Source organism: Pipistrellus hanaki (assembly GCF_964339955.1).
Source record: "Pipistrellus hanaki genome assembly, chromosome: X".
Classification (NCBI taxonomy): domain Eukaryota; kingdom Metazoa; phylum Chordata; class Mammalia; order Chiroptera; family Vespertilionidae; genus Pipistrellus; species Pipistrellus hanaki.
In genome coordinates, this window is record NC_140524.1 from 19001334 (window position 1) to 19017496 (window position 16163).

The following is a 16163-nucleotide window of genomic DNA, read 5'->3' on the forward strand; positions in this document are numbered from 1 at the left end:
GCCAAGGATTCCAACCTTCTAAGTGAGAGCTTGGGTATTTCTGATTCCACTGGCCACCATGCTGGCCAAACTTTGGGAGAAAGACAATCAGTTAAAAGGTGGGGATCATCAAATAGTATCCCAGGAGCTGAGTTCTGGGGCAGATGACCTAAAGAGATTTCTAGGAGTCTTGGGAACAACATAGCCCTGTGTAGGAGCATGAGATGAATCCTTGACCACTGACCTTCTGTTTTTTAAAATGGGCAAGGATACAGATGGACATGCAGGCCAAAGATTCAAACTTACTGGGGGGGGGGGCGTGTAAGTGCAGGGTCAGCGTCTCTTTATTTAAAATGTTTGACATTTTGTACATCATGGATATTTCTTCATTGATTTTGATATTTATATATTGCATAAAATATTATTTATCTGATTACTGAGTGTTTGGGCACCACTTATATTATGTGCCAGAGGCAAGTGCCTCATTGGGCCTCACCCTAGTCTGGCAATAATAAATCAATAATGTCTGAAGCAAGAAATGGGATTTTAAAGTACATATATTACGTATCATTTTAATCAAAATTCTACCACAGAATTTGAGTGAAATGAATTCTAACGTGCCATGCATGTGAGCCTAAAAATCAGATGTCTATGTTAAAGCAAAAAGAGGAGCAATGTTTCTGTATCTGTTGTGAATATGAAGTTGATATTCAAATTAATTTTAAAGCTATTTCTGAAATATTGGCTTTAAAATATTGTTTATCAACTGTCCATCAGTAGAAAAAGAAACCTGATTTTAAAAAGAGTTGACAGCCAAAATCAGTGGATAGAGTATCGACCTGTGGACTGAAAGGTCCCAGGTTCGATTCCAATCAAGGGTACATACCTTGGTTGCAGGCACATCCTCAGTGTCTATGTGTGTGTGTGTGGGGGGGGGGGGGTAGGAGGCAGCTGGTCGATGTTTCTTGCCTGGAGCCATAAGGAAAAAGTCTGGTCTAACTTCCTGGTCAGTTCCACTTCCTGGTTGAGCAAGAGCGCCAAAAAAGCCCGCTCTTGAGCCAAAACTGTTAACCCTCCCATATTGGAATAGCCAACCAGCTAAGAACAGGCACCCACTGCCCAGTCAATCACCTTGTGACAACCCCCCCTTTTCTTACCCTTCCCCTCCCAGCCTGAGAGCTTATAAACCGTTGTTCTTGAATAAAATTTTGAGGCTTGATCAGAACCTTGTCTTGCCTCCGTTCTTTGCGTTCCTTATTTGTTTCATTCTCTTAGGTGGTTCCTGCGTACCCCCGTTGTTGCCCCGCGGGTCGGGGCAGTATCTCTCTCATCGATGTTTCTAACTTTCTATCCCTCTCCCTTCCTCTCTGTAAAAAAATCAATAAAATATATTTTAAAAATAAAAAGAGTTGACAGGTACATTCTTTCGCTTTATAAGCATCCTCAAATTAAGATCATTTTACTCATAAAAAGAATAAAAAACATTTTCCTATTTTAGGTTTTTTCCCCTAGCTTTATTGAGATATAACTGATATATAACATTGTGTAAAAAGAACATTTTCTTATTTTTATACTGTTAAAAGTTACTTGGGGAGCAGAATTATTTCAGTTTCAGTGTTAAAATGAGCTTTGTTTTCCAAAAACTATTTAATTTTGTTCTGTTTCAGTGGCCCCAAAGGATTATTTCAAAGACTGATAACCTTGTAGGCCATGTTCTTTCCTCTCTTCTCAATTCATTTTAAAGATGAGAAATAGACTCTTTTTTTAATGCCTTTAGCATATAAACCTTTTATAAGAGATACCCTGCTTACCCACTCCAGCTTATTTCCAGCTATCCCCTCCCCATATTATTTATTTTGGCCATATAGAAATGAAGTTCCCTCAACCGTGTTTTATAAATATTGATTTATCAGCCTGCAATGCAATGTTCTTTCCTTGGTTTTGGGGTTCAAAGAACTCCTACTCTCATTAAACAACAAACTTAAAATTCCACCTCAGTTCAAGGTTCATCTACAGGAGTCCCAACTCTGAATACGTATACCTTTTGTGTGCTCATATGTTACTGCATGATATTATATACCCACCCTCCCTAGTGAATGTTTATTTACATGTCTCCCACTAGATTTCAAACTTCTTGAAGGCAGAAACTATGTCTATTTCAATGCTCAGTGCCTAGTACAAGCTTCAGATAACACAATAGGCACTGAAAATTTTTAGTTTTGTTTAATGAATGAATCATCCTTGCTACCTCTCTTTCCCTCGTGCCCCATGCCCTAACCACCATCTAGTTCCACCCACTATCAAAATATTTCTCACATTTTTCAATTTTTCTCCATCTTCACCACCACCACTCTGCTTCAAGCAACTATCTTCTATCATCTGGACCCCCATAATAAGCTCCTCGTTGTCTTACCGCTTCTTCTAGTCCCTATACAACAGCCAGAGTGGTTTTTCTAAAATGCAGATCTTATCATGTCACTCTCTCACCAGAAACTCTTTAGTGGTGCCACATTTTTGCTAGAATAAAAGTCAATTGGAAATCTTGGCTACTTAAAATCATTTCTAAGAGAGGGGACTCAAGATGGCAGTGTAGGTAAATGCCTTTACTTGCAGTCTTCTACAACCACATCAAAATTACAACTAAAATAAAGAACAACCATCATCCAGAACTTCCTGAAAGCTGGCTGAATGGAAGCCCTACAACTAAAAAAGTAAAGAAATCACATTGAGACTGGTGGGGGAGGGAGGCAAAAAATGGGCTGATCTGACAACCACATGTGCTATTTTTTTTTTATTGGAAGGGAGATCATTTCTGTGGAGGCTGCCCATGAGGAACAAGGGGTCCCAACCCCACAAAAGACCCTCATTCCAGGATTCCAAAGCTGGGAAGAGAAGTGCCCACAATTTTGGGCTGTAAAAACCAGCGGGGTCTGTGGCTGAGTGACACAGACGCTGCTAGTGACCCATTTGTTCCATTTAAAGGGCTAGCACACAAACTTCCTTGGACTCCCAGCACCAGGCAGCTTTGGGGGACCCAGACACATAGGGGAGGAATTGGATTGTCTGACATTGGGGCAATAACTCAGGGGTGGCTTTCTCTCAGACCAGGGTGCTCAAAGGGATCATTGTTCCTATGTTGGGACCACCTCTGTCACCATCTCTGTCGCAGGGTTGACTGGCAGCCATATCTGAGTTTCCATAATCCTGTAGTGTACTGTTTTCTCTGCTTGGGGATTCCCTGAGACCCAAATTAATCCAATTTGCAGCCCCATGCAAGATGTTTGCAGCTTTTCCAGACGAATGGCCTGTCCTGGCTCAGGCTTCACACTTTCCTAAAATCTCTCAAACAAGCTGCAGCTGGTGACAGCGTGCCCCAAATCTATCAATAAAAGACCCAAGACCTGTCACTAGCACCAGCCTGCCTTGCTTCACAGCTGGACCTTGTCTGTGCACTTTCAAGCCCAATACAAAAAGTAAATAACAGTTGTCTGCAGATCCCTCTGTAGCTTCTGATGGGCAGGCAGTGGCTGACTTTGCACCTCCCTGGGGCCCTAAAGCTAGTGCACCCAATAGGCAGCTTCAGACCATAGCAGATTAAAATGCCACACATCCTCAAGCGGTCTACTCAAGAGGCAGTCTCAGTAAGCATCAAAGCCCCACTGAAGCAACTTATGCTCCATAGGGGTATCTCCTGCATAGCAGCTCTTCCCCTGAAGTCACAGCTGGTGCTCAGAGCCAGTTGGTCTGGAGGTCAATTCCTCCCAGAGACACCAACAGCAATCAAGGCTTAACTACAAGACTGTGCACACAGCCCACACAGAGGTGTGCCTAGAGTGCCCAGTTCAGGTGACTGGGGAGGCTGAGCCACTGGGCCCTACAGAACATCTACTATACAAGGCCACTCTACCAATTCCAGGAGACATATCAGCTCTACCTAATACATAGAAACAAAAACAGAGAGCACCCAAAATGCAGAGACAAAGAAACATGTCATAAATTAAATAAATGGAAGCAAGCAAACTATTAGATACAGAGTTCAAAACTATGGTTATACGGTTGCTCAAGGATCTTCATAAGAGCTTCAAGGGATTTAGTGAAACTTTTAAGGATCTTAATTAGAATGTCAAAGAGATGAAAAAGGACAAGTCAGAAATTAAGCATATAGTAAGTGAAAATAAAGAATAATTTACAGGGATTCAATAGTTGAGTAGAAGATTCTGAGAATCAAATCAATGATTTAGAATATGAGGAATCAAAAAACACCCAAACAAAGAAGTAAAAAGGAAAAAGAACCTCAAAATATAAAGATAATATAAGGAGCCTCTGGTACAACTTTAAGCTTACCAAACATTCACATTTTGGGGGTGCCAGAAGATGAGAGAGCAAGATATTGAAAACCCATTTGAAGAAATAATGACAGAAAACTTCCACTGGTGAAAGAAATAGACTTACAAGTCCAGGAAGCATAGAGTCCCAAAGAAGAGGAACCCAAAGAGGTCCACACCAAGACACATCATAATTAAAATGCCCAGGGCAATATAAAAGCAGTCAGTTACCTACAAGGAAACTTCCATAGGACTGTCAGCTGATTTCTCAACAGAAATTTTGCAGGCCAGAGGGAGTGGCAAGAAATATTCAAAGTGATGAAAAATAAGGACCTACAACCAAGATTACTCAGCAAAGATCTCATTTGGAAGTAAGGGTCAGATAAAGAGCTTCACAAACAAGAAAAAGCTAAAGGAGTTCATCATGACCAAACCAGCATTACGTGAAATGCTGAAGGATATTCCTGAAGAAAAAGAAGAAGACAAAGACAAAGTTGAAGAAGAAGAAGGAGGAGGAGGAGGAGGAGGAGGAGGAGGAGGAGGAGGAGGAGGAGGAGGAGGAAGAAGAAATTAGAAGAGATACAAAATATAAACAATAAAAAGGCAACAAATATATATCTGTCAATAATTTAATCTAAAAATCAAAATAAACAAACAAGAAATCTATTGTAATAATCAAAATAAATTAGTGAATAAAATATGGAAGCATGGAACTGAGAGTCTCAGAGGGAAGGAGGTGTGTGTGTGTGGCAGGGGAAGGGGGGAGCTGGAAGAGATTTACCAAAGATCTTACTTATGGCCACAGACAGTAGGGTGTTGGAGGCCTGGGGTAGGGTGGGAACTGGATGGAGGGGGCAATGGGGGTAAAGGAGAAAATCTGTAATACTCTCAACAATAAAGATTACCAAAAAAATGTCACTGCACTTAACCTGATTTACACAGAAGCTCATGCTTCTCCATGGTGAGATTATGATGTCAGAATATGACACACAATATAATGATGTCATAAACCCCTAGAACAGGCTTCCTTGATAGAAGAAGCAGTTGAAGAAAGCCCTGGACATGAACCTTACTCTTTTTGTCCTACTTTTGTCCATTTGGGCAAATAATTGTTTACATGAAAACCGAAGTGATGAATCTTCTACTACAGGTATGAACCTAACCTTAACACCTAGAATTTATGATTATATGATGTATTCAGCATCTAGTTAGACAAGCTAGCTGTGTTTACAAAACCTTCTGTTTCTTGAATGTTACCATTAGTATATTTTTAAGAATTTCTAGGATAATAACTGATTTATTCTTTTAAAAAATATTTTTATTGATTTTAGAAAAAGAAAGGGACAGGGATAGAGACAATAATGAAAGACAAACATTGATCCGCTGCTTCCTGCATGCCCCCACTGGGTATCTACCCTACAACCCAGTCACATGCCCTGACCAGGAATTGAACCAGTGACCTCTTCATTCATGGGTTGACACTCAACCACTGACTAAACCAGCAGGGCTATTCTGTTTTTAATTTATCTTTATTGTTGAAAGATTTACAGAAGTCCTCCCTATCTTCCCCCATTGTTCCTTGCCATTCCCACCACCTCCCTAGGCTTTCACTGCACTATTGTCTGTGTCCATGGTTTAGGTATATATGCATACAAGTTCCTGGGTTAATCTCTCAACATCCTACTTCTCTCTGAGATTCATCAGTCTGTTCCATGCTTCCATGACTCTGGCTCTTTTGTTTGACAGATTATTTTGTTTATATCCACATATAAGTGAGATCATGTGACATTTGTAATTCTCTAACTGGCTTATTTTGCTTAGCATAATACTCTCCAGTTTGCTCCATGCTGTCTCAAAGGGTAAGAGATCCTTCTTTTTTAGAGCTTCACAGTATTTCATTGTGTAAATGTACCACCACTTTTTTTATCCACTCATCTACTGATGGGCACTTGGGTTATTTCCAGATCTTAGCTATTGTAAATAATGCTCCTATAAACTTAGGGGTGCATATATTCTTTCTGAATGGTATTTTGTGATTCCTTGAATATATTCCTAAAAGTGGGATCACTAGATCAATGGCAGTTCCATTTTTAGTTTTTTGAGAAAACTCCATAGTGACTGTAGCAGTCTGAATTCCCACTATTGGTGTACTAGGATTACCTTTTCTTCACATCCTTGCCAGCACTTGTTGGTTGATTTACTGATGGTAGCTATTCTAGCAGGTATGAGGTGGTGCCTCATTCTTATTTTAATTTGCATCTTTCTGATGATTAATGAACTTAAGCATTTTTTTTTCATATGTCTCTTGGCTATTTGTATGTCCTCTATAGAAAAGTGTCTGTTTAGGTACTCTGCCTATTTTTTATTAGATTGTTTTTCTTCCTTTTGTTGAGTTGTATGAGTACTTCATATATTTTGGAAATTAATCCCTTATTAGATGTATCATTGAGGAATATCTTCTCCCATACAGTGGGCTCCCTTTTCATTTTGAGGATGATTTATTTTGGTGTGCAGAAGCTTTTATTTTTATGTAGTAGTACTTATTTTTTCCTTTGATTCTCTTGCCCTAGGCCTTGTATCAGTGAAAATTGTGCTACATGAGATGTCTGATATTTTTCTGCCTATGTTTTCTTCTAGGAATTTTATGGTTATGATTTATATTTAAGTATTTTATTCATTTTGAGTTTATTCTTGCATTTGGTGTAAGTTGGTAGTCTAGTTTCATTTTTTTGGAAGTACCTGTCAAATTATCCCATACCATCTTAGAAGAGACTGTCTTTACTTCATTGTATGCTCTTGTCTCCTTTATCTTTAACTCAGCATAATGGCTTGGGTCAATTTCTGGGGTCTCTGTTCTATTTCATTAATCTGTATGCCTGTTCTTGTGCCAGAACCAGGGTGTTTTGATTACAGTGGCTTTGTAGTATAACTTGATATCCAGTATGGTGAAACCTCCAACTTTGTTATTTCTCATGATTGCTGCAGCTTTTTGGGACCTTTTTTGGTTCCAACTAAAATTTTGGAATGTTTGAAATCTGCTGTTGAAATTTTAATAGGGATTACATTGGATCTATAGATTGCTTTGGGTAGCATGGACATCTTAATGATGTTAATTCTACCAGTCCATGAATATAGTATACTAGAGGCCTAGTGCATGGAATTTGTGCACTGGTGAAGGTGTGGCCGGCAGGGATCAGCCCACTGTGGGAGCGCCGCTCATCCCGGTCTGCTGAGTGATGCTCCCACTGTGGGAGCACACTGACCACCAGGGGGCAGTTCCTGTGTTGAGTGTCTTTCCCCTGGTGGTCAGGTCACATCATAGCTACTGGTCAGCCAGTTGTTCTGGTTGTTCCACCGTTTGGTTTCTGGGCTCTTATTATATAGGATTACTCCACTTGTTTATATCTTCTTTTATCTCTTTATCAACATTCTGTAGTTTTCTGAGTACAGGTTTTTACCTCCTTGGTTAGGTGTATTACTAAGTATCTTAATGTTTTTGTTGCAATGGTAAATGGGACTGTTTTTTAGTTTCTCTTTCTGAGAGTCCATTGTTGGTATATAAAAATGCCATCTATTTCTGGGTATTACTATTATATCCTGCTACATTGCTGAAATAATTTATTAAATCAGTTTTTCTAGTGGAGTCCTTAAGGTTTTCTATATAATATCATGTCATCTGTGAATAATGACGTTTTACATCCTCCTTTCCAATTTGGATGCTTTTTATTTTTCTTCTTATCTGATTTCTGTGGCTACAACTTCTAGTATAATACTATCCTATTAAAAAAAAAAAGGCTAATATGCAAATTGTCCCCATGGACAGGAGTTCCATTGACCAAGAGTTAGATGTGTGCTAACCACCAGGGGGCAGTGGTTGCAGGCAGCCAGGAAAGGGAAGCCCTGACCAGCAGCCACGAGGGACTCTACCTATGTGTGAATTTTGTGCACTGGGCTTCTAGTGTTGAATAAAAATGGTGAAAGCAGACAATACTGTCCCTGCTCTTAAGAGAAATGGTTTGGGTTTTTCCCATTGAGTATGATGTTGGCTGTAGCTTTGTCATATATGGCCTTAGTTATGTTAAGATATGATCCCTCTCTCTCCACTTCGGTGAGAATTTTTATCTAGCAGACTGGGACCACTTGCTCCTTACCGCTCGGCTTGCTGCTCCTTAGCACTGCTGCAGAGGCAGGAGAGGCTCCCACTGCTGGGCTCATTAGCCCTGAGCCAGCTTCTGGCTGAGTGGCCCCTCCAACTGTGGGAGTGCATTGACCACCAGGAGGTAGCTCCTGCATTGAGCGACTGGTTGTTCCACCATAACAGTCACTTAGACTTTTATTATATAGATGGGTGTTGGAGTTTGCCAATTTTTTTGTGTGTGTGTTTATCTATTGATATGATCATGTGATTTTTATTTTTCATTTTATGTATCACATTTATTAATTTTCAAATATTGTACCAGCCTGCTGCCCTGGGATAAATCCTACTTGATCATGCTGTATAATCTTTTTAATATATTGCTGGATCCAATTTGCTATATTTTGTTGAAGATCTTAGCATCTATGTTCATCAGGGATATTGGCCTGTAATTCTGTTTCTTTGTAATGTCTTTATCTGGTTTTGGAAGTAGGATAATGTTGACCTCTTAAAGAGAGGTGCCTCCCACTTGGATTTTTTTGGGATTGTTTGCAAAACATAGGTGTTAGTTCTTCTTCCAACATTTGGTAATACTCCTCTGTGAACCATATGGGCCAGGAATTTTGTTTGCTGGGAGGTTTTTTTTTAAATTATTATTAATGATTCAATTTATTCAGTTGTTATTAGCCTATTCATGTTTTCTGATTATTCCTGATTCACTTTTGGAGGATTGTATTTTTCTAGAAATTTGTTCATTTGATCTAGTTTGTCCAGCTTGTTGTCATATAGTATTCCTTACAATCCTTTGTATTTATGTGGAGTCAGTTGTTTCTTCACCTTCTTTAAATCTGGTTCTACAATATTTACTTGAGTCCTCTCTCCTTATTTCTTGATGACTCTGGCTAGAGGTTCATCTATTTTGTTTAGCTTTTCAATGAACAAGCTCTTGGTTTCATTGATTTTTTTTTTCTTTTGCAGGGGAGGGGTATTGTTTTTAATAGTGTCATTGTCACATATTTCCACTCTTATTATTATTTCCTTCCTTCTACTAACTCTGGGCTCTTCTTATAATTCTCTTTCTAATTCTTTAGGTTGTAGAGTTAGTTTATTAATTTTTTTTTATTTTTTTTGAGGTAGGCCTGTAGTGCTATGCACTTCCCCTCTAAGAACTGCTTTTGCTGGGTTCTATAGATTTAGGGTGGTTGTGTGATCATTTTCATTTGCTTCCAAAGGTTTTTTATTTATCCCTTGATCTCATTGGTAACCCATTCATTGTTTAATAACATACTATTTAGCCTCCACGTGTTTGAATGTTTTGTGGTGTTTTTATTGTCATTGATCTCTAGATTCATTGTTATCTGAGAAGTTGCTTGATATGATTTCAATCTTCTGGAATTTGTAGAGACTTTGTTTAAGTCCTAACATGTGGTCTATCTTTGAGAATGTACCATGTTCACTTAAGAAGAATTTATATTCTGAAGCTTGGGTATGAAGTGTTCTGTAAATATCAATTAAATCCATTTGATCTTGTGTGTCATTTAGGGTTGCTGTTTTCTTGTTGATTTTATCTAGAAAATTTATCCAGTGATATCAGTGGGGTTTTTAAGTCCCCAATTATGACAGTGTTGCTGTTCATCTTTTCCTTGAAGTCCTCCAGAATTTAATTATATATTTGTGTGCTCCTATATTGGGTGCATATAAGTTTATCAAGATCATATCCTCTTGTTGTATCAATCCATTTAGTATTATAAAGTGATCTTCATTGTCTCTTGTTATGGCCTTCATTTTGAAGTCTATTTTGTCAGATAGGAATATTGCTATCCCAGCTTTTTTTTTTTTTTCATTTCAATTGGCCTGAAAAAAATTTTCTATCCCTTTACTTTCATCCTGTGTGAGTCTTTTGTTTTCAGGTTAGTCTCTTGTAAACAGCATATATATGGGTCATGTTTTCTTATTCATTCACTTACCCTATGTCTTTTGATTGGAGCATTTAATCCATTTACATTTAATGTTATTATTGATAGGTACTTATTTGATACAATTTTTATTCTTTTTAAAAAATATTTATTGTTGAGAGTATTTCCTTCCCATTGCCTCCATGACCTAGTGTCCACCCTTCCCCAGGCCTCCACCACCTTACTGTCTGTGTCCATAACTAAGATCTTTGGTTAATCTCTTCCAGGCCCCCCACACTCTTCCCTCTGAGATTCATCAATATGTTCCATGCTTCTATGGCTCTGATTCTATTTTATTCTTCAGTTTATTTTGATCATTATATTTCTTGTTTGTTTATTCTGATTTTTAGATTAAGTTGTTGATAGATAATTTGTTGCCATTTTTTGTTCACATTTTTTCATCTTTCTTTTTCTTCTTTGCCTTCTTCCTCTTCTTAAACAATACACTTCAACATTTCATGAAATACTGGTTTGGTGGTAATGAACTTCTTTAGCTCAGAGGGAAGGGGGAAAGGAGATATAGGAAGTGTTTAACCAAAGAACTTATATGCATATATGCATTACCTATGGACACAGACAGTAGGGTGGTGAAGACCTGGGGTAGAGAACTGGGTGGAGGGGAGCAGGTAGGTTTTCTGCTCCTGAATAAGGCAAGGCGGGCTAGCTACACCACTCATAACTATGGCAGCACAAGCCCCACAAGCAGCTCATCAAGTCAGCAGGACTGGTTGTTTGGGGACCAAGGTTCAGGTGTGCAGGTGACTACCACCAGCCCATGTATCCAGGGCTTTGGGTTTCAGCACTGGGGCTGTGCATGCCCGTCTGTGGTCTATGTGCACTGGGGCATAGCCACTTCCCACTACCTCCTCCCGAAGAGGACCCTCAAGCTCCTTCAAAATGGTGCACTCTCCAATCTCAAGCAGAAAGAAGCTCCAGCAGAGCTACGTGCAGCAGCAGTGGGCAGCTCCTCTACCAAGAGCTCCTGCACTAACAGAAGCCCACCAATACTCATACCCCTGAACAGTCTCCCTTGCACACACTCACCCACTCACATTTTCACCTTCACTCTGGTCTTGCTCGCTGCCATATTGGTTCTTTCCTGAGATTTTTTATTTTTATGTATACTTTTAATTTATTTCAGAGAGAAAGGGAGAGGAAGAAAGAGAGAGATAGAAACATCAATGATGGCCGAGACCGGTTTGGCTCAATGGATAGAGCGTCAGCTTGGGGACTGAAAGGTCCCGGGTTCGATTCCGGTCAAGTGCATGTGCCTTGGTTGCGGGCATATCCCCGGTAGGGGGTGTGCAGGAGGCAGCTGATCGATGACTCTCTCATAAATGTTTCTGACTCTCTATCTCTCTCCCTTCTCTCTGTACAAAATCAATAAAAATATTTTTTTAAAAAATAAAAAATAAATAAAAAAAGAAACATCAATGATGACAGAGAATCATTGATTGGCTATCTCCTACATGCCTCACACTGGGGATTGAGCCCATAACCTGGGCATGTGTCAGAAGGGAATCAAAACATGACCTCCTGGTTCATAGGCCAATGCTCACCTGCAGAGTCATGCTAGCCAGGCTAGAGTTTTTATTCTTTGAGAATAAAGCAACATAAAACCATAAAGGGTATAGACATATTGTCTCCTTTCTCTCCCCTTCTTTACCCAATCCACCAACCCTGGTCCCCAATCAAAGTAATAATACAATGTGAATGAATCTGGCATGATATCTAACACAGAGTAGCTTTCAACAAGGGTTTTACTTATCACATACTATTTCCTACCATAGACACACACACATTAACAATCAAGTGCATTCACAACATATGGAAAACATACACACAGACTCAAAAACTTAAGCAATGGGGTGAAAAAGCCATGATTCAGGGATTAACCCAGATAATTATACTGATTAGCCAGATATGTCTCCCAGATTTGGCTTCTAGACTATGGTTGGGGATGGAATAGAAAGAGAAAATGATGGAACATTTATGCTTTTTAAAAAAATCACTGATAAAGAGATTGTTGACCTATAGTGATACGCCACTATCAAAATGGAAGAAAACTTGGTTACCTAACACATTTTCTGGTGATACAATTTCTTTGACAGGAGCTAAGAAACTTATATCATGGCAAATGGATGATAGCAGAAAACGTATATTCGTCATAGTAGTTGGTGTTATGAGCACAACTTTTGTCTGTATCTCTTTTTGCTGCCTTCATTATAATTGTTTGAACAAAGATGTCCCCAAAGAAAACATGTAAGTTTTACATTTTGAATTAAGAATGCAAGTAGTGTGTGTGTGTGTGTGTGTGTGTGTGTGTGTGTGTGTGTATACACATAGAGTGAAGGTTTCAATCTTGTGATTATTTTAGACTTCTAAAGAGCTACCAAGATCTTAAAGGTGGATACCTACACTTAAATTATATCAGCACTTAAATATTCTCAATTACATTATCAACTTTGGCCAAAGCTGTCTCCTATTCAGGATTCAACTGAGCCCCAGGCTATTAGTTTCATGATAAATTGAGTCTAGGAAAATAGGGCATGACTATCTGAATAATACAAGGAGAATAAAAACAGGGAGGGAGAAAGAGTTGGGCCTGCATTCCAAAGACAATGAAACATTTTGAATAATCTACCATTTTAAGATGCATTAACATGAACAGTTATTCACTGTACTTATTATCTCAGTTCCTGCCTTTCATATAGGATGATCAGTCTGGCTGTAATATATTGATTCTCTAAATATTTCCCAATACAAGTACTGGTGACTAGAATATGCTAATGTTTCCTTCCTTTAGTTTTAGAGGAATATTGTGAATATAAATATGCACAAATAGTTAACTTGATGTTATAAATATAATAAGAAAATAAGACTTTGGTCTAAAAAGTTTAGTTTTTATTGCAACAAGTTGTGACATTTATATATCGGTTCTGTATCAACTTGTGACTTTTGTATAAAAGGTTTAAATTCTGGAATACATGAAATTCTCTCTCTCAATAATAGATTTAAAACAACTTGGCATTATTCAATATGTACACTATATCATTATCTAATGTGGTGAAATAGTAAAATCTCTGAAAAAAAAAAAGTATGAATTCAACAAGTTCTTATCTGTAACCTAAGTCATGACTTTCACCACACTCCAATTCTTACTGGGTTCAATTTCCCTACTAGTGCAAAACAAAACAAAACAAAACAGACAAACAAACAAAACAAAAAAACAAAAAAGAAAAGAAAAGAAAAAGACCAAAACATTAAACTGGAAAAGTAGCCTATGTTTTCTGGTGATAGCAATAATGTTATATTGTTTTATTTATTTTAGAGAGAGATGAAGGGAAAGGGATAGAGAGATAGAAATATCAATCGGCTGCCTCCTACATGCCCCCTACTGAAGATCAAGCCCACGACCTGGGCATGTGCCCTGACTGGAAATCAAACTGGTGAATTCTTGGTTCATGGGCTGATTCTCAGTCACTGAGCCACTGGCCAGGGAGCAATAATACTTTTTCATTTTAATTGTCATATTCCAAATTTTCTATATTTTCAGGGTCAAGAAACAGGAATCAACCAAGTCATTCGGGTCATCCAAAATATTCAGTAAATACAAGACAGACAATGAATGCATTCCAGAGAAAGAACCTATGCTACCTCGTATACACATGTCATCAGAGTTCTCAAGTCAAGAAACGTCATTCATATCATCCAGTTCAGAAAATACATTCAGGTCCTCGAGTTCAGAAAAGTCATCAGAACCATCTAATAAAGGAAAGTTCATCAAGCCACATGGCCCCAAAAGAGTGTCCAGGTCATTCCACCTGGGAAAGTCATACAGAAAGCACAGTCTAGGTAAGTCACATGAGCTGGCTTATTCCCATAAGCTAGGCAGTTATGACCATTCATCCTATCCAAATAGGGAAGTCAGGCCAACTTCAACAGCCAGGCCACATTTTCGACGCAAGTCAACCTATCCCTGTCATCCAACCTGTCCAAAAAATCAAATATTGCTACCGAAGTCATCCAGTTTAAAGAACTTTACCAAGTGTCCCATACATCGTAATCTAAAAAGATCAGTTATTGCAGGTAGGGCAGACATGTTAGCTACATCTCCATTAGTCAAGTCTTGTGCACACTATATCGGAAAAAGACCTGTTTGCAGTACGCCTGAGTATTTGGTCAGTGATATTTCTGAGGTCAAGAATGCAAATGCTCAAAACCCAACTTTCCCACGTAAAGTGAAGCCTTTTTCCAAGTGTTTTCATAAGGTAGATTACAGAGACAGTGCATTCTATGGCAATGTGAAGAGCAGCGATGATGACAGTGAGAGAGAAGTAACCATTTTTTGCAACACGAGACTCAAAGAAGTAATTGTTAATAAAACAAGTAATAAGTAGCTCAATAAAAATAATCACCTGTGAAGAAGAAAATTTATACGTACTATTTTGTGCTCACCATCCTTAAATATATACTATATAAAGAGAAAATCCACTTGGCACTCACTATTGAGATTAGTCCTATGCATCTTCGAGGCAATGTATTTGAAAAATATTAATTAAATGTATGAGATAACAAATGACTTAATTGTAATTATTACTGCATTTTAAAGGCTCTTTTGATGTATCTTATTTTGATCTGGTTACTTGGATGAGAACCATAAACCTACACAAATCTAGAAAGGAATTGCAAAATGGGTACCCTGGACTCTTCCTTCCTTTGGAGTTGCCCTCAAAGTCCCAACCCAATTAGCTTTATTTTTTAATGTTTAAATAGACTATTGACAATTGAATATTGTCTTTCTGTAGTGGCCAGTGCTTGGCAAAAATAACTGTGTGCTTGGTTCTGGATGAGTTAGGGAAACACTTGGTAGCTATTTGTAACACCCCTGCCTCCTGTGACCAAGATTTCAACCTCCAGCACACACATGTGGGGCTCCATGATCCCAGTCTAAGTGTTCCAGTCTTCATAACTCTCAACAAGAATTTTTTAAAAATATATATATTTCATTGATTTTTTACAGAGAGGAAGAGAGAGGGACAGAGAGAAACATTGATGAGAGAGAATCATCAATCAGCTGCCTCTTACACACCCCGCACTGGGGATGTGCCTGCAACCAAGGTACATTCCCTTGACCGTAATTGAACCTGGGACCCTTCAGTCCGCAGGCCAACGCTCTATCCACTGAGCCAAACCGGTTTCAGCTCAACAAGAATTTTAATTATTTTTGTTACCCTACAAAACAGTACGTTTTCAAATAGTCCCTGCTGCATGTTTTCAAAAGGTCCCAGCTGGAGATCTGATTTCTACCCATTTTTCCTACATGGTACTTCCTCATTCTGAGTGGGTAGGGGTGGTGGATGGGAGAATCTTGGAGTTATATCCTCTAATTCCCCCACTGAAGAGATGTTATTCTTGCCTTCTTCCATGGGCATGGTTTAGAAAAGCAAGAAGTCCTGTATTCCAAGCCTATATTCTAGTACAGTAAAGTTAGTCCCTTATAACATCTAGCAGGCATAAGTTAAATACAATTAGCTAGGTTGTATTGGATGTGTACTATTTGTCAGGCATTGTACAAGTAACTTTATGTTTGTGGGTCTGAAGGCTGCAATCAAGTTTCCTGATTTGCTGAAAGAACTCACAAGACTCAATAGCAAGTTATACACATGGCTAAGGTTTATTAGAGCAAAAATAAACAGAACAAGAGCAACAGGAAAATACATGAATCAAGAGAAATCCCAGAAGTAAGGCACTTGCTTTAGAGTACTT

General features: G+C 38.6%; 1 protein-coding gene across 1 annotated transcript; it reads left to right on the plus strand.

Annotated features, from left to right (window-relative positions):
- Positions 1-5366: 5366 nt before the first annotated feature.
- Positions 5367-14794, plus strand: LOC311615579 (uncharacterized protein CXorf66; the record flags this gene model as incomplete). Its single annotated transcript, XM_084870917.1, has 3 exons — positions 5367-5454; positions 12506-12656; positions 13951-14794. 3 exons carry the CDS (start codon positions 5367-5369, stop codon positions 14792-14794), a joined length of 1083 nt encoding a protein of 360 aa, XP_084727043.1.
- Positions 14795-16163: the final 1369 nt, after the last annotated feature.